General features: G+C 38.1%; 1 protein-coding gene across 5 annotated transcripts in view; it reads left to right on the forward strand.

The window, feature by feature from the left end:
* The window catches only part of MAP3K4 (mitogen-activated protein kinase kinase kinase 4), a 126,546-nt gene that overhangs the window by 60,593 nt on the left and 42,536 nt on the right, over positions 1–23,417 (forward strand). For all 5 annotated transcript variants that reach the window (XR_646614.3, XM_003898374.4, XM_009206357.3 and 2 more), the window contains exons 4-5: positions 18,973–19,215; positions 21,862–22,008. Coding sequence is in view for 4 of the 5 variants with exons in the window: in XM_003898374.4 (XP_003898423.2) it covers positions 18,973–19,215; positions 21,862–22,008 (390 nt within the window). In the remaining variant the exon portion in view is untranslated. The remainder of the gene's footprint in view (positions 1–18,972; positions 19,216–21,861; positions 22,009–23,417) is intronic.

The raw sequence follows: 23,417 nt of genomic DNA on the forward strand, positions 1-23,417 counted from the left end.
CAGTGGTTCTCATAGGAGAGCAGCACGTGAGAATAGGCCACGGTGGGGCAGGGGTGGGGTGGACATGTCAGACTTCCGTAAACTGCTTCACCCACCCTCCCTCCCCAGATTGTCTTCTTCCTCTCCAGGCTCTTGATGGTGATTAACGATTGCTACTAATGAGGATTGTATCCCTTAGATATGTTATAGCAAGAAAAGATTGAGAACAGGTGCACTACATTTTATATTAGAACTCACATTGAAAAAAAGACAATAATAGTTTCCCCAGAGTTTTGAATTCTTATCTGAGTTGTAGTTCTTTGGTTTGACCAGTTGAAATTTCACTGAAGAGGTCATCTTTGTTATAGAAAAAAAGAAACACAAATTCAAAGTTTATAAAGTGTATAAATGAAAGACTTTATTAGAATTTTGTGTGGATTGTTTGCTTTTCAAAAAATGAACTACAGAAGCCCCTGTTTTAAATTTTGGTTCATGAAATGCTAAGTGTTCATCAAATAATGAAAGAGTAGCAGAGAGCCAAAGTGGGACTTCTTCGTATTAGTGATTAATCCAAACTAACAAAAGATAAGGCTCTACAATTCTGATTAACTTAGTGGGAAAGTAAGATTTTATTTTTATTCCCACTTTAGGAACATAATTTCTGTAAAGGGAGGTGTGTGTGTGTGCGTGTGTGTGTGCGTGGGTATGTGTGTGAATATGTGTACAGTCCCCCACTCCCAGGTTTGTTTTAGTCATTTTACTTGGTATGTCAGGAAAAGAGTCACAATTTTGAAGTCCATTAAGTGGGTTTCATTCCTCCCTGTGACTCTTTCTCACCACAGAATGTTGTAAATAGGAATCTTTCTGACTTGAAGCCTTTGCATTTGTAGAATGGGTATAATACTACCTTCTTACCTACCTCACAAGGTGGTGGTTGTGAGGCTGAAAAAGATATGTGGTAAGTGGTGTATGTGTTCCCACACTGCTGTAAAGAAATGCCTGATACTGGGTAGTGAATAAAGAAAAGAGGTTTAATTGGCTCATGGTCCCATAGGTTGTATAGGAAGCATGGCAGGCGGCATCAGCTTCTGGGGAGGCCTCAGAGAGCTATAGTCATGATGGAAGGCAAAGCCTGAGCAGGCATTTGTCATGGCAGGAGCATGGGCGGGGTGAAGGTGCTCCATTCTTTTAAACAACCAGATCTCTTGACAGCTCACTCACCATCATGAGAACAGCACCAATGGGATGGTTCTAAACCACAAGAAACCCACCCGCATGATCCAGTCATCTCCCACTAGGCCTCACCTCCAACACTGGGGATTACGGTACAACATAGCGTGGGGGCATAGATCCAAATCATATCAAATGGTAAAATGCTATGCAAGTCAACCACAAACTTTTACTTTTAGAAGTTTTATTACTTTTTCTTCCTTGAAGCTAACTGTAAATCCATGTGGGTGCAATTATACTTTTATTTTTAAAATGTATTCTGCCTTTTAACCTCTGCCAAATAATTGTAAATTTTAAGGGCATACATTTTAGGCAGTAAAACCTTTTAGGTTTAAGGACTGTTTTTTGTTTGTTTGTTTTGAGGCAAAGTCTCGTTCTGTTGCCTAGGCTGGAGTGCACTGGGACGATCTCGGCTTACTGCAAGCTCCGCCTCCCGGGTTCAAGCAATTCTCCTGTCTCAGCCTCCTGAGTAGCTGGGATTTCAAGTGTGCACTGCCACGCCTGGCTAATTTAGAGATGGGAGTTTCACCATGTTGGCCAGGCTGGTCTCAAACTCCTGACCTCAAGTGATTCATCTGCCTCAACCTCCCAAAGCGCTGAGATTACAGGCGTGAGCCACCGCGCCTGGCCAGTGTTTTTGTTAATTGTTAAAATATCTGAACTGACAAGGTACCACAGATTGTACATAATGCATATTTTGCAGTTTTTGTGGTTTCGGTGATAATAGGAATGAATATAGGTGAAAGATTTTGTAGAAAAGAAGAAATACACGTGTGATATTTGATTTTTCTTATCTATGTCTTTATATTTTTTTATTAAATTACTTGTAACCAGTGTTTGCAAAGCACATGTGATGTTACATTTAATTTCCCTTTGTTTGTAAGCATGCTTTACAAAATAATTTTTTTTGAGACAGAGTTTTGCTCTTGTTGCCCAGGCTGGAGTGCAATGGCGCCATCTCAGCTGTCTGCAACCTTTGCCTTGGGGGTTCAGGCGATTATCCTACCTCAGCCTCCAGAGTAGCTGGAATTACAGGCATGTGCCACTACTCTTGGCTAATTTTTGTATTTTTAGTAGAGACGGTGTTTCACCATGTTGGTCAGGCTGATCTCAAACTCCTGACTTCAGGTGATTCACCCGCCTCTGCCTCCCAAAGTGCTGGGATTATAGGTGTGAGCCACCGCACCTGGCCCAAAATAATTTTTCTCTAAAACTTGATTATATTTCAAAATCTTTTAAAAGAACTGCAACTAGTGATACTAAAAAAAAAAAAAATCTGCAGTTTGTTTTCATAATATGAATGCCATAAATACCTTTAATGGTTTGTTCAAAATTATGTGAAGTTGTAGCTCCGTACCTTCTGTAAATTGATTTCCTCAGAACACATTTCTAGTTACATAGGCAGTCTCTAATTGAAACACATGGATTAGTTTCCAAAGTTCCCTTGAATAGGCAGTTGTTTGGGATCTTGAAAATACTGATCTATAGAACAGTGTTGTAAATAAGACAGTCTCAGATTATCAAATGAAGCTTATTTAAATCCATGTAACTGAACTAATAATACCAGCTGCAGTTTCATCCTGACTGTAAGGACTACTGTAATATCATAGGAAAAAAGAAGAGGAAACCTGCCCTCCCCCGTATCCATTTGTGGGCCCAGATACAATCCAAGATGTTTTTTATATTTTTGCATTTATCTTCTACTTCTCTTATTCCACTGCTGTTTAGAACATCCCAGGATCTTATTGTTTCTACTTATTTTTCCCACTTTGCCGTCATGCCAATTCTTCTAGTCTGAGTGTTGTTGATCTTGGGTGTTAGGGATGAATGTATCAGCCATTTCATAATGTAGCATGGTCTCCCTCTGACAGGGATTGTCTCGCCTCCAGCTCTTGCTCCTCCTTCATTAGATGTGCTTGTGTGGTGACCCTTCCCAACCCTGCTTAAAAGTTAACAAGAGTCATCTCAGCAGTCCAGTAGTTTCCAGGTGTCCTTCCCAACAGCTACTGTAGCTAAGGATGGGTTTTGTAATACTATTTACAGTTCAGTTTAGCTTAGAAATTAAAACCATGTAAACATATATAAAAGATTTATCCTTAATATCAAAACTACTCCATACAATTCTATTTTTTGGAACAAACTTTTCATCTTGGAATAATATCAGACTGATAGAAAATTTGCAAAGATAGTGCAGAATTCTTATATGCTCTTCATCCAGCACCCCTTAATACTACTTCTCACTTACCCTATACGTTTGTTAAAACTAATATATTAACCTTGATACAAAGTGCTGTTAATAAACTTATTTGGATTTCCCACTTTTTCTACTAATTCCCTTTTCTGTTCTAGGAACCAGTTGAGGATACCACATTGCATTTAGTTGTCACGTCCACGAATCTGAATTTGTCTGATGTGTTCTCATGATTAGACTGGGGTGATGGGCTTGGGGATGGATGCCACAGAGTTGAAATGCCCCAGTCGCATTGCATTGTCACTGGTAATGTTAACCTTGATCACTTGGTTAAGGTGGTGTCTGCCAGGTTTCTCCAGGAGTTACCATGTGTTCCTTTCCATACTCTACTTCTTTGGAAGTAAGTCACTACGCTCAGCCCACTCTCAAGGGGAGGGAAATTAATCTCTACCTCCTGGAGCGGGGAGTATCTAATGTATACTTGGAATTTCTCCAGGCGGAAGTTTTGCTGCTTCTCATTTATTTGGTCATTTATATCAGTATGGACTCATAAATGTTTTCTGTTGTTTTTGCTTTGAGTTATAATCCAATCCCATTGTTACTGATTTTGTTGCTCAAGCTGTTCTTCTTTTAGCCCATTGGAGCTCTTTCAGTTGCCTTCTGTGTCCTTTGATACGCTCCCCTCCTTTTTGTATTATTTTCCTTTTGATTTGCTTTTTGAATCATTTCTTACTTTCCGGCATCACAAGATGCTCTGGGCTTATCTTGTATTTTTCCCTCTTTCTGTCCTCTGGTTCGTTTTACTGGATAATGGTATTTAGAAATGAAGATGTGGGCACTGGGTGTGTTCGTTGCTATCAGGGTGTCATTGCTTTTGGGCCTTCTCAGTGACAGAATTAGAAAATACAGGTATGTCTACTAACCTGTGTATACACAGATCTGTAATTCCATATCTATCAATCTGAAATAACCATGAGTTCATACTGATGTCTCTGGCTCTGATCCAACATAAGGTTCATTCTGACTTTCCTCCCTTGCTTGTCTGTAACTTACTTCTCTTACAATGGTAAGCCTGGCTCCCGTGACTGCAATTAATTACATGTTTATTCAACCCTACCATACATGTAAAGTAGTTTCAGAATTGCTGACTGGTACCCCTGTGAGGAATAAATTTATCAACTGGGGTTTTTCAGTCAAGTTCCTTTTGTCTTTAACCTTAGTCAAAACACTATTCTCCAAAGTAACTTAAGTCAGCACCTTTTTCCTTCACCTTCCTCAGTGAGGTGGTATCCTACTTTTGTAATTTAATTAGATTCATTTATTTCATCTGCATTGCATCCTGGGATTCTGCAAAATCCTGGTTGACTTTTTAAAATATGCATACTCTAAAGTTCACTCTGTAATGTATAGTTCTGTGGGTTTTGTGCAATTTAAAATGTTAAATACAAAATACTGTAATATGGTTATTTTGTGCTCCTTTTTTGATTTCCTTATGAACTTTATTTTCAGAAGAGAAAGACGAATATGTTTTAATGTAATGTACAAAATGTATAATTGTCTGACTTTGTTGCCTCAAATATTAGGAATATTTTTGTTTTGGTTACTGTCTTGATTGCTTTCTTTAGAATTGGAAATGATCATGTAGTTATTATAAATTTAATGGTCGGCCGGGCGCAGTGGCTCAAGCCTGTAATCCCAGCACTTTGGGAGGCCGAGATGGGCGGATCACGAGGTCAGGAGATCGAGACCATCCTGGCTAACACGGTGAAACCCCGTCTCTACTAAGAAATACAAAAAATAGCCGGGCGAGGTGGCAGCGCCTGTAGTCCCAGCTACTCGGGAGGCTGAGGCCGGAGAATGGCGTGAACCCGGGAGGCGGAGCTTGCAGTGAGCTGAGATCCGGCCACTGCACTCCAGCCTGGGCGACAGCCCCGGACTCCGGATCCGAAAAAAAAAAAAAAAAAAAAAAAAAAATTTAATGGCCAATGAAATACTCTTTGTCTTTGGATTCTAACAATAGTTGTGCTACTTTTTTCCTGTACACACAGGAAATACTGAAGAGGTTGCCATTTATACTCAAAGCAGACAGACCATCTAGAAACTAGAAAATCTATAACAACAGCTACCATTTATTGACTCTTACAGTGTGCCAGAGTCAACAACCCTGTGAAGTGGTGGTATATTTACATTTTACAAATGAAGAAACCAGTTTAGGTATAGTAGATAACTGTCACAAAAATCACAGAGCTATAGATTGTTAGAGGGATTCAAGTTCAGAATTCTGGGGTACCAGACTTCATGCTAAATGGTTTCCAAACCTGGCTGTGCCTCAGCATTACCTAGAGGGCTTTTTGAAAATACGTGTGCCTAGCCATTCTGAGAGTAGGACAAATTAGAATCTCCCAGTGGGGGATGTGAGCACTGACATTGTTAACAAACCTGCGTGCCTCACGTGGAGCCAGACCAGCCGCAGTGTAGTTCTGGTGCTCACTAGAAACACTGATTAGGCTCCAGTGCTCCGCCCCATGCCGTTAAGATCATGCTGCTTAATACAGTTGTTAGAGTTAACTTTTTACTTGTTTCAATCATTCCCTGTCTGATTTCATGAGATTACAAGAACTTTTTAATTGAATGACACCACCAACAAGCACATACTTGCTCATTTGCCATTAGGTTTTCTGTTTTCTTTCTTTCTGTCTGTCTGTCTGTCTTTCTGTCTTTCTTTCTGTCTTTCTGTCTGTCTGTCTGTCTGTCTTTCTTTCCTTTCTTTCCTTCTTTTATTCATTCGATGGAGTCTCACTGTTGCCCAGGCTGGAATGTAGTGGCCTGATCTCACCTCGCTGCAAGCTCTGACTTCCTGGCTTACATCATTCTCCTGCCTCAGCCTCCTGAGTAGCGGGAACTACAGGTGCTCGCCACCACGCCCAGCTACTTTTTTTTTTTTTATTTTTAGTAGAGATGGGGTTTCACCATGCTTGCCAGGATGGTCTCGATTTCCTGACCTCGTGATCCGCCCACCTCGGCCTCCCAAAGTGCTGGGATTACAGGCGTGAGCCACCGCGCCCGGCCGGTTTTCTGTTTTCTTGAACATACCAACATGCAAAGGAAAGTAGGAAGTTGTGTACATTGTTTTGGGCTATAATGAGCAAACTGACTCAAACTGATATAATATCACAGGTAAGCCAGAAGTCATCAGCTTTCAGCTGAGAACTGGATCCCATGATAACAACAGCACAATAGTAATATTATGAAGACTAGTAGCTAGCATTAACTGAACCCTGGCTGTATGCTGGGGCAAGGAAGAGGGCAAGTAACTTATCAGGTCACACACCTAGGAAGTGGCAGAGCCTGGATATGAACCCAGAGCTCTGGCTATAAAGCCATGTATGCTCTTGACAGTGTACAGTCCCCCAAAGTTACATTTTGTCCCACACAGTGTTTTAAATATTTTTTGACTTAGTGTCTAACATTTTTACATGGGAAAATCCAGATTTTTTGTTTTCCTTCAAATACTGGGAAGTCTGTCAACACTGGGTCCACATTCCCACATGACTAGCAGCATAAGGGCTCCAGTTACCACAGTATCCATGGTTCGTCTTATGGCCACCCAGGTGCACCTGTTTAAATCACTTACTGGGCCTGTGTAGGAATTTCAGTTTGTGATAGGATCCCAGTATAGAATCACAGAAACTGACTTTTGAAGGGTAATGTAAAGGCTATTTGTATCTAACACTTCATTTTTAAAAACAGTATGCTTTTGTTTTATTTATTGGAGTATATTTTTAAAGTTCCTGTCCTCTGTCACTGCTCAGAGTAATTATCATCTGGTTTATATTTTCTAGAGTTTTTTGTGGTTCTATAAGTTATCTCTTTGTTATGTAATACATGTAATTATTTAAAATAAATGTGATAATACTGTACGTATCGTGCTACAACTTGAGGGGTTTCTCCCATGTTGTCTACTTTGGAGATATATATATATATAGTTGTTAAATTCCATTTAACTGCTACATGGTATTCCATTATATGAATGTACCATAATTATTTCACTCTTGATGGAAATTTAATTTTTTTGCTTGTGTAAACAATGTAGCCACATTCTTGTACACACCCCTTTATGAACTTATTCTGTTGTTTTTGTAAGAATGGTTAATTGAAATGGAATTGTTAGTTCATGGGGTATGCACATTCACATCTTTGATATATGTTGCCAAATTGCTCTCCAAAAAGACTATACTAATTTGTACTTTACCCAGCAGTATAGGAGAAATTTGATTTCTCCTCATTTTGTAACCATGATCAGCAAAAAATGTAATTTCATTGATTGATTGATTGATTGATTGACTGATTTTTTTTTTTTTTTTTTTAAGTCAGAGCCTCACACTGTTGCCCAGGCTGGAGTGCAGTGGCACAGTCTTGGCTTACGGCAGCCTCCACCTTTCGGGTTCTAGTGATTCTCATGCCTCAGCCTCCCGAGTAGCTGGGATTAGGCGTGTGCTACCACACCTGGCTAATTTTTTGTATTTTTAGTAGAGATGGGTTTCATTATGTTGGCTAGACTGGCCTCGAACTCCTGGCCTCAAGTGATCTGCCCACCTTAGCCTCCCAAAGTACTGGCATTACAGGTGTGAGCCACTGGCACCCGGCCTAAATCTTTCTCTTCATTTCTGGTGACACTGAGCCTGTTTTTCATGTTTATTGGCCATTTGCATTTCTTTTTGCTTTTTTATTTATTTTGCTCATTTTCTACCTTTCTATTATTGATCTGTTGGAACTATTTATGAATTTTATTCATTTTTCTATGATGGTTGTAAATATTTCTTTCAATTTGCCTTTTAACTTGCTTAGGATACTTAACACTGTATAGAAATTTCATATTTTTATATAGTCATGTCTGTCATTATTTTATGACTACCTTATTTTATTTGTACTGAGAGATTATTTTAAAATTTTGTAATTGTCATGGTTTTCTTGTTACACTTTGAATCAGTTTGCAAATAATGTCCATGTGTTGTCATTGTTCATTATATTTCTAAAGTGTTTTAGTCTATAGATTCTCCCCTGTCCCCCCCCTTTTTTTTTTTTTTTGCCGTATAGCATGGTTGTTTATCCTGTAGGGTCTGAATTTTTTATGATTGCGTCCCAGTTGGCCCACATGTTTCTATTTTGTCTTCTCTGTGAATTGGCTATAAAATAGAGTGGCTTGATCAAATTCAGGATTTTTTTTTTTTATTGTTGATTGTGTTAACACGACTTTCCCAGGACACACATATCTGACTATTTGTGCCATTAGTAGTAGTTGATGAACATTGCCTAGATTCCTTAATTCATTAAGGGCTCAAAAGTGAGGATATTCTAATTCTCTCATTTCTTATTCATTTATTAGCTTCTTTATTATTCATTTCACTTATTAGATATTGCTAAAAGGATAAACTTTTCCTCACCTATTTTATGGTTACTTAGTGGAATAGTTGATACAAATGGCAAGATAAATGTGCTTGATTCTTTCCCTTTTATTTACTATTTTTAAAAATAATAATGTGGTTTATTGGTGACTAAACATTGTTATTGGTATGATTTTGAACTCATTAATTTAAACATATTTGGTATGTCTCAATCCATGAATGTCATTACTGTAATCTGTTGAAGTAATTATTAATTATTATAATTAATGTTCACGTCCCGTCTTTGGATAATGGAAACATATTCAATTGGCTTGACTCCTTTTTTCACAGCCCTTTGATAGCTTCCATGCTATTTAGTGTAACTGGCTATTCTAGTCTGACACTGTGTATCTGTTGCAGGCTGAGAGTCAGATGTATTTTGTTTTTCTTTTTCTTTTTCTTTCTTTCTTTTTTTTTTTTTTTTCTTTTTTTTTGAGATGGAGTCTCACTCTTTTGTCCAGGCTAGAGTGCAGTGGCATGATCTTGGCTCACTGCAACCTCTGTCTCCCAGGCTCAAGTGGTTCTCGTGCCTCAGCCACCTGAGAGCTGGGATTACAGGCATGTGCCACCACACCCAGATAATTTTTTGTATTTTTAGTAGAGACAGGGTTACATCATGTTGGCCAGGCCGGTCTCAAACTCTGACCTCAAGTTATCTGCCCGCCTTTGCCTCCCAGAGTGCTGAGAGTACAGGCACCAGCCACTGCGCCTGGCTGCTGAGAATCAGATATATTTTTAAGGAACCCTAGTTCCTTTTATTGAGAAATGGTGTATTCTAAGACCACAGTCTGGACACCAGCATTGTTCATTGCAACTGAAATTGTGGCTTGTCATTGTTTTACTCTTTAGTGGACAGATGAAAACACATACACAAAATGCATCACAAGTCCTTTCTGATACTTCTGATTCAAATTCAGGATTTCAGATTTTTGCTTAATCTCTTCTGACTTAATCCATATATCACCACTTTTCTTTTTTATTGAGAGGCCTAATATTCTGTGATACCGGCGTGATAAAATATCAGATACTGACTATATTCCAGAATACACAATCATCTCAGTGTGATTATTGGAAACCAGTTCCAGTTTTGTTTTTGACCATCCTTAGGTTATAACCCTCTGTGGATGTAACATCAGATAACTGCATTTTAAAGACCTTTGGAACATTTCTTCTCGTGGCTCTGCCACTGACTAGATAATACAATTAAATTCTCTTCTTTTTTCTACTGTATTTCCAAAATAATAGCTTTATTGAGATATAATTTACATAGCATAAAATTCACTGTTTTAAAGTGCTCAGTGGTTCTCTATATTTGGAGTTGTGCAACCATCGCCGCTGCAGCCATCCTCGCTGTCTAACTTTGGAACATTTTCATTGCCCCTAAACGAAGTCCTGTACCCTTTAGCTGTCACCTCCACAATTCCTGTGCTCACTAGCCCCATCCCTAGGCAACCGCTAATCTACTTTCTGTCTTTTAATATTTGGGGTCATATAAATGGGGTCATACAGTATGTGGTCTTTTGAGACTGGCTTCTTTCATTTGCATAATGTTTTCAAGGCTCATCTTTGCTGTGGTGTGTATCATTTCTTTTTATGGCTGAAGAATATTCCATTGTATGGCTATACCACATTTTGTTGATCTATTCATAGATTTCCTAAAATTTTATTTTTAGGTATTGGTTTTTAATTTGTTTTTATTACAATTATGTAAAATACTTGATTTTACAAGAAAATCTAAATGTATTCTCAAAGAAGTTTAGCTTCTCTGACAGGGATAATCTTTTAAAACATTTTATGTCTTATCCTTCTATTTCTTAGTGTAAGCTTTTTGGAAGTATGTAGTTTTGTTTATTTATTTACTTTTAATGTTTAAGATGAGTTTATTTTCCCCAAGATGTCTTTGTATTAATATCTTTACATAATACCCTTAATATCCCCCCTTCAATTTTTTAATCTCTTAGTTCCCAACTTTGAGCTATTGGAATTATCCTTTTATTTCTCAAGTTTTCATTTGAAGTAATTTTCTTTTACTGCCAGTGAAATGCTAAGGTATTTCATATGCTCTTTCCTTTTCCCCAGATGTTAGTGGTGTGGTATATCTATATTGTCAGGTCATACAGCCATGTATGACAATACTTTCTCCCTCATAGCTGTCATTTAGTCTCAGTTCTTCAGGGTTGTGTGTATTTGTGTAGATAAAATATTTATAATGGACATGTAGATAGAAGTTTCGCATTTTGTTTAAAGGCTCATTTTTAATTAGTGTGTCCCAGTCTCTTGTGTCATTCTGGTTGAGTGACACCTGTTCTTTAGTAGATTTCTAAGTAAGGACTCAGGAGGACAGCCTTTCCTGAGTTCTTCCATGTTTCTAACAGTTTGCAACATTTATACTTGGAAGTTTGTTTGGCTGTCCATAAAGTCTTTGGTTTATATTTTCTTTCCCTGGATCAATTTGTTATTCATTGTCTTTTGACAGGAAGCATTGATGTTGAAATGTCTGATGGCAATGTGATTTTTTGTTTCCACTTACAAGACCTTTGTTTTGTTTGTTTGCTGAATACCTAAAGATTTTTTTTTTTTTTTTTTTTTTTTTTTTTGGTCTTCAAACTCTGCTGGTTTTACATGGTGTTGGTTTTTCCAATTTGATATTTTCAGATACATGGTATATACTTTTAATCCATAGTTTTGTTTTTTTGTCAGTCTGTTTTTAAATTTCTCATGAGTTTCTTAACTTACAGTTTCACATTTTTTTTTGCTTCACTGACCCAATTCTCTTTGGGAAGGGCTCTTTATATATTTTGGATCTACTTTGCCTGCCTTCTCTGTCACTTCATTTCAGACCTTTTCTTTTTCTTAGTTTCTTTTTGAGTTACAAAGTTTTCTTTTGTTGACCTCATTTCTGTGAAGGTATTACCTGTTTTGTTTATTTGCTCTTATGTGCCTTCTAGTTTGTTTTTGATTTGGGAAATAAAATTGACTTGATTTTTGATTTAAAAATTAAATTCTTTCTATCACTGGGTTTTTTTTAAAAATTCTAATTTATGTCATTCTTTTATATTTTTTATGATTTTCTTCATTTCTTTTAGCTTATTTCAGAAATCGGGCTACAGTTCTCATCTGTTTAGTGGACATATCTTTCTGGCAAGTGCTCACTGTCTGGAGGATTATTCTCCTTTTTCTCTCTCTGCTTATAATAACCTTGTGCTAGATTCTACAACAGTTTTTTTCTGTTGCTTATTTTTAAACATGATACTTGTTACCATGAATTTAAAGGAGAGAGGGAGTTAGGAAAGTGGGATCGGGGCTCTCAGTACCTTCTTCTCAAGCTTCAAACCATCTTCTCTGTTACTGTTTGAGGTCTGTTACTGTTTGAGGTCTGTGGGCTGTTCTTCCCATGTTCTCGATCTCCTCTTCCCTTTCCTCCTATTATCCTTTACTGGGGAGTTGGATTTCAGTTGAGCAGTTTTTTTCTTGGTGTGGAGCCCAGAATTCCTGGAAGGGAATTTTGGATACTAGTTTTAAGATATTATGGGGCCTAAACCACTCCAGCCCTTTCAGACCTTACTGCCAACTCCTTGCCTTCACTCATGAATAGTGCCAAAATAAGTCCTAATTTCACAGAAGTTCTCTGTAGACTCTGTGAGCTTTTCATAGAGCACTCATCATGACTTGGGAATCTGCCCCTTTACGCCCATCAGACACCCTGTTAATTTCCTCTGCTTCCCTCCACTCATGATGATACCACATGGCGCTTGGAATTGTTCGTGGTTTTCCCGCCACCTCTTCTCTTTGAGGAGTCATGAAGACCGCTTTTCATCTAGTTTTGTTGAAAGTTTTTCTCACAGAGTTTTGGTTTTGCTGTCCTCATTGCTCCATTTTTATGAGAGGACGTTGAAGGGGAATTGAAACCCTGTTACCACCACTTTTCCCCATAATTCTTTTTTTCAGTTTGACCTGTACTAAATTGCCAATATTTGATCATTTTCAATGATCGAAACTGGGAATTTTTATATAGTTTAACCTAATGCAGAACTCTATCTTTAGATTTTACTACATTGGGAATTTCTTTTTCCAAATGTATTGTTCAGCATGTATTTTTGTGTTTAATACATACTTTGATTTCCCATAATAACCAGTAAGAATTTCTAAAATACATAATTTTAGAAATGAATGCTGCTTGTGATACTGTGCGGTATAGTATGAGGTAAGCATGTCATTTTTCTGTTAATTGCTTATAACATATATTAGATAACCCATTATTTTCCAACTCCTTTAAACTGCTGCCTCCTTTTTTTAAACTTTAAATTATAGATAATTGGGTATGTTTCTGTGTTCTGATCTGTTTATTACTGTGCAGGATTTTTCTGTTTTAAATAGAGTAGGCTTATTAGTAAGGTTTGGTATCTTGTAGGACAGTTTTGCCCATTCTTTCTTTCCAGAAGTTTCTGTGCTGTTTTTATTTTTGCACATTACTTTCTTCCACATGGACTTTATTGTGGATTTGTCAGATCCACACAGCATGACATCAGAATTATTATTGTAATTACATTTCTTAGTCTTAATATTGAATCTCTAAGATGGAGAGCACCCTTTCAATGATTAGAAGAGACACAAGATGGAAATAAAGATTTTATTACTTGCAGGTTCTGGAGGGTACACGGCACACCTAGAGGCTGCTCACGCAGAGATCAGGAAATGCAAGCAGGGAGAGAGGGAGGGACCCATGGGCCAACGCCTTCATAGAGTCCAAGGTATTGTCCAAACAGGTTTCCCTCCGGGAGGTTTAATTGGTGGGTTTAAAGCAAGCAAGCACAAGTTCCAGGAGGTCATGCTGTTACTGAGGTAGTCACAGTGCTGTGTCTGCACTGTCCATGAGAGGTAGGAGGGTCAGATCCAGTGAAGCAGGCTGTGTGTAGCTGTCCATAGGGAGGTGGTCACCAGGAGGAAGTTGTATAAGGCAGGTATCTGGATCAGCCGCGTTGAGAAACTGGGAGGCAGTGTAGAACTGCACCCTATGTCAAGGGTGACAGAGCCCTGCTTCTGCTATGAGAAGGTGCCACTTAGATTCAAAGTGCATGCCAAGGCAACATAAAATTATAAGAATTTACTATGCATTTTTATACATGTCCTTATATTATTGAATCTTCCCAGTGTGGCTGGGCTTGATCTGGGGTTTTCCACCGTGTGTGATCCTGTACTCTTCACTGGAATAAGATGATGACAGATACGTGTTCCTGCCCTGCACTGTACCTTTCTGCGCTCGTGGGTTTTATTGTAACAATTTGGAATGCAAGATCCAGGTCTTTTCTTTATAGTGTACTTAAAATTGTGTTTTTAATATTTCATTCTAGAACTCAAATTATAGCCAATATCCAAATTATCATCATATAGTTATATCTGCCTATAGAGATTGAAAATCCATTATCCGATATGCTTGGGACCAGAAGTGTTTTGGACTTCAGGGTTTTTTGGTTTTTAGAGTATTTGCAAGAATGGATACCAGTTGAGCATCCCAAACATGTCAGTGCTGAAAAAGTTTTGGATTTTGGAGCATTTCGGATTTGGGGTTTTCAGATTAGGGATGCACAACCTATATAAGTTTTGTTAAATTTACGGCTTTTCACTTCGTTTGCTGTTTTTCTTTCCCTATCTTGTGATTTTTTTGTTTCAGTCTAGTTGTCATTTAACTAGACTCTACCATAGCCATACTTCGAATAGTTTTTCAGAGGAGGTAAATGAATTGTACTTTGAGTTTGTCCCTATTCAGAGGCCACTGCTGCTTCACGAAGTCTTAGTGATATTTTGACTATACCAAATGCTTTTCTCCCCTTTTCCGATTGTTCTTATGTTTGAGCCCTTGGATCTGACTTCCATGTCTCTTGTTTTTACTCAAAGTTTCCATTTCATCTTTTTTTTTTTTTTTTTTGGCTGAGTTATAGTAGTAATTTCTGCAGTTAATTCTAGATTATTAAATCAGTTTTAGCAGTGTTCATTCTATTTTCACTGTCTTTCTTGAGTTTATTTTGGAAGTCTTAATTTATTATTTTCTAGAGGACTTTAATGAGATCTCGTATTAGAGTATTTTTATTGTTCTCTCCTATTTTCTACATTAAATCGGTATTAATTGAACCCAGCTGTTCTGATTCTTCCCTTTGGTCTCCTCTTAAGGAAATTGCTGTTTCCTCTGAAGTGCTGAATTTTTGAACCATCTGCTCCTCTCTGTTTGGACATGTATTGACATACCAGGCACCTCCAGCAGGAAGGGGTTTCCTCCGTCACTGGAGGTCTGGCCGTTGGCTCTCCTAGGCAATGTGGTCTTGCACTTTTTGAAAACTAGGGATCCTGCCTTTGGCTCAGCGAGCCTGTAAAGAAAGTCAGCAGGCTGGGACTGCTTGGAATCCCAAAAGAATTGTTTAGAATTTTATCTTAGAAAGTTTGCTGAGTTGTATAAAACATTGTTTTCTGATGTCATTATACCGAAGGCGGTGGAGGGAAGCATTTATATTGTCCAAAGCCTTTACTTAGGCATACCTTAAGCTGTGAACCCTGAATATCTGAGACAGGTCTGTTACTTTAGAAAGTTTATTTTGCCAGGGTTGAGGACGAGAGCATGCCTGTGACACAGCCTCAGGACATCCAGATGACATGTGCCCAAGGTGGTTGGGGCACAACTTGGTTTTATATATTTTAGGGAGACATGAGACATCAATCAGTATATGTAAGATGTACATTGATTCCATCCAGAAAGGCAGGACAACTCGAAGCAGGGATGGTTCTTGCAGGTCACAGGTAGGTGAGAGACAAAACGTTGCATTCTTTTGAAGTTCTGATTAGCCTTTCCAAAAGAGGCAATCAGATATGCATCAATCTCAGTGAGCAGAGGGAATAGGATGGGAGGCAGGTTTGCCCTAAGCAGTTCCCAGCTTGACTTTTGCCTTTAGCTTAATGATTTGAGGGCTCCAAGATTTATTTTCCTTTCACAACCCTGACCACATTTGTCACAAGTAATTATTTTAGTGGCTATTTTAGAAATTCTTGCCTGTTAGGGAAACCCAAGTGTGTACTAATTTAAGTGCAGAAGTATGTATTAGATGTAGAAGGATAAATTAATCTTGTTTTCTTTAGTGCTAATGCAGATTACTACATGGAAACACTCAGTATGTTCTACCAACTTTATATTTTAGTGCTTATATACTAACGTTACTTCATGTCAGGTTATAGTAGATTAAAAGTCTATGTTTTAAGAAACAGAAGAATTTTTGTTTTCAGGCATTTAATTTTTATGGGAATTTTATACTAAGAAGAAGGCATATCCTCATTTCTGTCGTTAAATGTATCTCAGTTATGCCAAGTGTATATGTTATTTTTTTGAAAATCAAAGCATCCACTTTTAAAACTGTAGAGCTTGTCAGCCTATCACTATAATAATTACTGTTGGCATTAAGCAGAACAACAGGGAATTTGAGGACTAAGAACTTGTTAACAAGGTTGATGATATCATATGTTCCATTCTTTAGTGTTAGATTGTTAATAGCTGGGGAAGAAGAGACACTGGCACTTTTATAGGAGTGTTTACCTATTAATTTATTCATCAAACATTTGTTCAGCAGCTATTACGAGGCAGGTACCGAGCTAAGTTTTAGAGACCCGTAGTTAACTGGAGATAAACAATCTTTTTCATGGAAATGATGATCTAATGGGTAAATAGATAAAATAATGCATTATAGTAAAGCATGATAAATACAATGGAGGAAGCATTTGCAAGGCACAAATACTGTGAGAAACGGGAGAGATTAAATGAGTTATTTGAGACAGTCACGGAAAACTTCATAGAGGAGGGTGGCATCTGGGCTTCTTCCTAATGAGAGGAAGAGTTCACCAGGGACAGGACACTGTCAGCAGATCAGAACTTCTGATAATGAAAGGGATTAATTTGTGCAAAAGCACAGAGGCATGTTTGTTATGGGTAAAGGAGAAAAAGGTGGTGGCAGGAGATAAGGATCAAGATCTATGCAGGGACCAGGCCATTAGGCTAAATAAAGTGTCTCACACTTAGGGCTGTCAGTGAAGCATTGCATTTTACATTAGAAGGGCTAAGACAAGCCTTCGAACAAAATCACTTTGTGAGTTATTGAGAGGTCCGTAGATTGACGTGTTGTAATCAGAAAAACAGTTGAAGATCCACTGTGAGTTAAGGCAGTTAGAGTGTAGAGGAGAAGATGGATTTGAGGACTATTTAGTAGAATTGATAAAGCATGTTAAACATCTGCATGTATGGTTCAAGGAAAGAAAAGCGTGGAAGGCCATGAATGGGCATTAATTAGTGAAAGCCAAGCTGTCTGTTGGAAATGCGAAAAACACGGAAACAGGGAACCATCCTGAAGAAGATAATAGCCATAAAAATTAGTCCACTCTGCAGCTGAGGCTCTTTGTGATTCGTTGAGTCCTGATGTGGGAGTTTGTGCAAACCTGACTTAAGATATGGCTGCTTGTATTTGCTGTAAAGCAACTAACGGTCCAGTAGGAGAGACCAACATGTTAACAGTGGTGATTTTACAAACGTTATATGTAGTATGTTTTTAAAGTGTTTTTCCCATATGTACAGCATGCTGTTTAATCTTGATAAGAAGTAGATGATAGCTCTGTTTTTAAAATGAAGAAACCAACCCTGAGAGACTACTCAGTGCTTCCAGAATCACATCGCTAATTGACTCGGAACCAGCTTTTCTGATTTTTGGATCTTGGTTGTTTTCTCATTAAGCCACACAGTCTCTATCATGAAAGTCAAGGTAAACTCAGGGTTTAGAGTGTTTTAGTTGGCACGCTGTTGGGGGCGAGAAGAAAGTCACTGGAAAGGTATCATGAGGCGAACCTTGAAAACTAAGAATTTTGAAGTGGAAAATAAAGAGGTGAGCATTTCCAGGTGGGGAGGAAGCATGGGCAGCGAGATTGGTGACGGCACACGTGTGTGAGGGTTGGTTGAATGTGTCAGGTGGAGGCAGGAAAGAAGGCAGCGCTGGAGGGTGAGACTGCATAAAGGAGGATCTTCCATAGCAGCTCAAGTTGTTTGGGCCATATTTGGTAGACGGGCAGGTCGGGGGCAGCACTTGGAAGTGTCAGATGAGGATATCATTCATGAACGCAGCAACAGTTACTGCCTGCTGTAATCAGTGCCAGGCGTGGGGACGGTCCTTGGTAGTATAGTGTTAAGGAAGTGAAAGTCCTTGCCCTCAGGAAGTTGTGTCACCAAGTTATGGTGGAATGTGAAATACTCTTATGGCAGGGAGTAGGGGTTCTGGTGGGGAATGATGGGGATGGAATAAACAGTTTCCATGGAGCAGGGAGAAGGTGGGTGAGGACCAAAGGGAGGAGAAGCAGGGGCCTTGGGGAGCCAGGGAGGAGTGGCCAGGTGGAGAGAGAGCACTCCCAACACTCCAGATCCCCTACTTTATGGGGAAAGGTGTAAGGAATTTGAGAGGAACAGCTAAAAGAACCGGGGGAGTGGTGGTGGAGTAGGGAACAATGCAACACTAGGGTTCCCAGGAAACATCAACAGATAACTGAGTCGTGCCAACCAGGTTGATTTTAACAATTTTTTTATTTTTCTATCAGCGTCATTCAGGACAGCTCAGGAGAACAAATGAACAGAAGAACTAGTGGAACTGATTAGTTTTTGTTTTTCATAAATGCCTACGTAGGATGAGCTGTTACTTGATTTTGTAATGTTTTTTCTAATTTTAGTAATTTTGTGTTTTTTTTTATCCAGTCTAGAGATAGTTTTGGATAGTGCTGTATATAACCTTAAAAATAAAGTGTTCTGATCATTTCAAGTGTGATGCAAAAATGTTAAAGATGAACCTGATTCTTTTTCTAATATACTTTTTTGATAAAAGTATTGCAATTTGGTTTTAGTTCTCATTATAGTTTCCAGCATTCTTAGAACTTTTAGGATCTATGTTGAAAATGTTGAATTATTGAATTCATTAAATTATTAAATATTTTTTCCCTGTAAAATTAGAATTTTGTAGATTCATTAGCACGTTGTAGAGAATAATAGTTTATAACCACAACCATAGGACATTGTCTTGTATGCTCTTTTAATCTGTGCCTGTTGAATTTTTGTTATAGTTTTCTGAATTTCCAGATCCCATGTGGGGTTCAGATTATGTGCAGTTGTCAAGGACACCGCCTTCATCTGAGCAGAAGTGCAGCGCTGTGTCGTGGGAGGAGCTGAAGGCCATGGATTTACCTTCATTCGAACCTGCCTTCCTAGTTCTCTGCCGAGTCCTTCTGAATGTCATCCATGAGTGTCTGAAGTTAAGACTGGAGCAAAGACCTGCTGGAGAACCATCTCTCTTGAGTATTAAGCAGGTTTGCTTCAAAGACTCTTTAAAATATTTAGCAATTATTATCCTACAGGCTTACCATTTTTATTTTAAGAGTTCCTTTTTTTTCTTAATTGTCGCAAATAGTGAGAAATGAATGTCCATGGTTTTAAGCCGTGTTTTTTAGGCTAATTAAAAATGTTCTTTATATACGGTCCTCAAAGATAAGATTGTGGCTCATCCTTTCTGTCATCCACTTCCTTGTTCTAAGTGTTTTAAAGTTTCAGTCTTTGAAGACTAAAATTTAAAATTCATTCGTTAGAGGTAGAGTATAAGATTCTTAAATTTATTTTTTTTTCTATTTGAAGTACATGTAAATAGATAAATGTCTAGAATAGCATAGGGGAGGGGTTTGGACTTTTTGCTTGCTTAAGCAGTGGTGTGGTTTAAACAGTAGTGACAGCTTATGATTTCTTCGTTGTTGTTCATTCTGGGTGGGGTCTTACGGGTGTTTGCTATCCCAGGAGCAGCAGAGGAATGGGTGGAAGCAGTTGTATCCAGCAGAGTGAGTGCTGAAGAGGGTCTGTATTTATGATTTGTGATATTAACATATTGACATTCGCCATATAAAATAAAAATTTCCAGACCTTGTCCCCAAAAGAAGAAAGATTGGTATGTTTTTTGTAGATTGTACGTGTCTGTCCCATAGGGATTGAAGGGCTAAGAGCTCCCCGGCTCTGTGAATGATGAGACAGAGCATAGGTGAGCAGTACAGATTGAGGGAAGGCAGGTGAATACAGGTCATACACTAGGTACAAAGTAGGATTTGTTTGTTTAATTAGGAGTAGAATAGAATGACGAATGAAAGTCATTTGGAGATTATCTCCTGTGTCTCATTTCCATCCCTTCAGTTCATACCCAGCACCAGCCAGAGCTCTGTTTCCACATTAGCTCCCCGTCCTTCTCACCATCTTATTTCTGGTTATTGTCTTGCTGTCCACTTGGCCCTTGCTTTTAACTCATCCTCAGCGTCGCAGTGGTTATCTAGGACATTTTGGTAAAAAACTTCTCAGCTCCCTTCTCTATAAAAGAAATACTTCAGAAATATAGCCTGCTTTACTTCAGAAATACAGCCTGGTAAAGCAAGGTGGAGTTTGTCTTTTGCTCATGGGGCTATTGTGAGGACTAAATAGTAATGTATGTTGTAATACTTTGAAAAATAAAAACAATACTTAGATTAATGTAGCATTGCTAGAGTAAAAAGAAAGTAGAAATTTTGGTTTAAATGCATTCAAAGATCAGTTATAAGCACCTAAGTGACATCTTTAATAGATAAATTGATAATTATATAATCTGAACAGAACACTTTTTGTTAGATTTTACTGTAGCCATAGCTCTCTTACAGTGGATAATTACTTTTAAAACATTTCTGGGAGAGACTTCTGTCAATAAAAGCAATCTGTGTTTATTTTAGAAATTTAGAAAAGTCTAAAAGATGATACAAACAAAAATCAAAATCAAAAATAATTTTAAAAACCTGTTATTCTGACATTCAGAGATAACTGCTATAACATTTTGGTGTATTTCCATCCATTTGTTTTTCCTGCACATAACTTCCTACACATACAAGTAAGTATGTGTGTGTGCGATTTTTTCCCCTTTAAGTATTTTTCAAAAGCAAGAATTTAAATAGCTGCAATAGTAGTCTACTGTATAGGCACATCACAGTTTATTTGGTTAATCACCATTGATTTAAATAACATTGTGATAAATATGCTTGTATAGAAATCTTAGTTTAGATCTCTGATTATTTCTTAAGTGTAAAACATAACAGTAAATAGATGAGTCATACATTTTTAGACTTTAGAAAGTTTGTATCAGTTTACCTTTCTATTAGCAGCAGTGAAGGTTTCGCTAACATGTATGAAAACGAACGTGACTGTGTGATCTCATACTATAGTCCCTGTTCATTAGAATTTGCGTACGTCGTGTCTCAGTCTTTTTATTAATGGGAAGGGCTTTCCAGGTTGTCTCATTTAAACCTTCTGCCAACATTTGGCAGGTTATTACCTATTTACCTATTCGATCTATATATTGCAAAATTGCCTATCCTTTGTTTTTTCCGTTGATTTTTATCTGATTTCATCACATAATATTAAGTTGGTTGGTTGGTTTTGCTGGTTATTTTTTGATGGTAGATTGGGCCACAAATCACAGTATGTAAACTATGCTGAATTATTGTGAAGGCCACCTGCTTTGTGGTATATAAGTACCTTTGAATCTTTATTATGTTTTTTATTAAAATTTTCCAATTTCATTAGGAGTTTTTTCACATTTCTTTTAATGTGAATTCGTAGAAAAATTGATTTTATTCTATGGGATTTACTTTCTATCTTAAGTTTGTTGGTAAGAGAATTTATTTTAGCAAAGCAGTAATTACCTATATGGTATTTTCTCTGTGTATCCGTGCTGCAGTGTTAAATTATTTTACTTTCACTATTTTGTTGCTACTCAATTGAGACTACTAAGGTATTTACATAAAATGAACTGATCAAGAATCTAGAAACTATTGTAGGGTTTTTAGAGACAAGGTTCCTTCTGAGTGTTTTGAAGATTTAAGTAGGAAGATGTAAAACACTGACTGTCTGGTTGGAGTTGATGGCTGCTGGAACCTGTGCGTGTTGTTTTGCAGCTGGTGAGAGAGTGTAAGGAGGTCCTGAAGGGAGGCCTGCTGATGAAGCAGTACTACCAGTTCATGCTGCAGGAGGTTCTGGAGGACTTGGAGAAGCCCGACTGCAACATTGACGCTTTTGAAGAGGATCTGCATAAAATGCTTATGGTCAGAAGCAGTGGGGAGGAATTTTTCTTTCTTTCTTTGTTTCTTTCTTTTTTAAAAAAAGTAAGCCTGCATTTCCTTGTTTTGCAAACAACGTTGGCATACCCATTCCGATAAACTTCTCTAGTAATGAATTATAGAAATGATCCCTGAAAGTATTGCTTGTGTGTGTGTGTTGTGGGGGGCGGTGGTGGTGATCTTGAATCAGAGTCTTTCCATCTGGTATTAGATTACATGTGTTTCTCTGAAATCCACATTTTAAAAATTCTCAATTGTTTTTAAGTTGGAGGACATTTTTGACAAATGTTAATCTAGTTCATTCTTTACTTGTAGAATAGTTCATCTTATGGCAGAATGGCTCAGAAGTAGAATCAAAATATGGTCCTACGTTAGTGAACCATCTGTCATCAGCCATTTTTATAATACCTAGAATGTGCTGGGGATCTTGCATGGCTCTGGGAGCGTTGAAGAGCAACAAGACACTCATAGTCTGGTGGGACTAGGCATGGTGGATGCTAACACCCCCGAGGGGTAGGTGCTAGCAGAGAAGCTTGCTGAGTTGTCTGGGAGGCACTTCCAGTGAGGAAGCTGAATCTTAAAAAGATGAGTTAAGGGTTAGTTAAGGAACCTGGCACATTTGAGGACTTGTAAATAGTTTGGGCAGGAGTAGACCTATTTTTATTTTATCCTAAAAAGAGACCTCCTGTCTTCTCACATACACTGAATGTGCCCTGTGCTTTTAACCTCTGTTCACATTCTTCTTTCCTGGTGGAAATGCCCCCTCCTCCACTTTCTATGCCTATTTAAGGCTTACTTTCAGGTTTTGTTTTTCTCTAGAAAGCTTTATCTGACAGTTTGAACTTTTAGCCTATGTTTATCTATACCTTCTTTGAACCCTTTTTAGCAGTTACAATTAGAACTATATGATTTAACATTTAAACAGAGACTCTTTTCTCAGGTTGCCCTAATTAGACTGAAAGCTTCATGAGCCAAGGACTATAACTTGAAATTCTCTTGTTTTCCATAATGTCTGATAGTGTTCATTATCGTAAGTACACCTTAGATTCATTAGGGCATATGCATAGATGATTACATAATGTGACAGGTTATGAAATAATAAAGAAAACTGTGTCCTTGTAGGTGGGGTGCATTCATTCTTGCTTAAGATTTGCTGTGTCCTCTTTAAGGATGGCTGCAGCACCTGCAGATACCACTCTCACTTTCTAAGCAGGAAGAAAAGGGGAAACAGACCTTACCAGCTAAGTCCAGACCTTTTTATCAGAGCAATAGGAGCTCTCCCGGCAACCCCACCCAGCAAATTTCCCCTGCCTCTTGTTGACCAGACCTGTTGCATGGCCTCACTGTTGTCATGGAGGCTGGGAATTCACATGTTGAGCTTTCCAGCCTCTGGA

This window comes from Papio anubis, chromosome 6 (assembly GCF_008728515.1).
Source record: "Papio anubis isolate 15944 chromosome 6, Panubis1.0, whole genome shotgun sequence".
Taxonomy (NCBI): domain Eukaryota; kingdom Metazoa; phylum Chordata; class Mammalia; order Primates; family Cercopithecidae; genus Papio; species Papio anubis.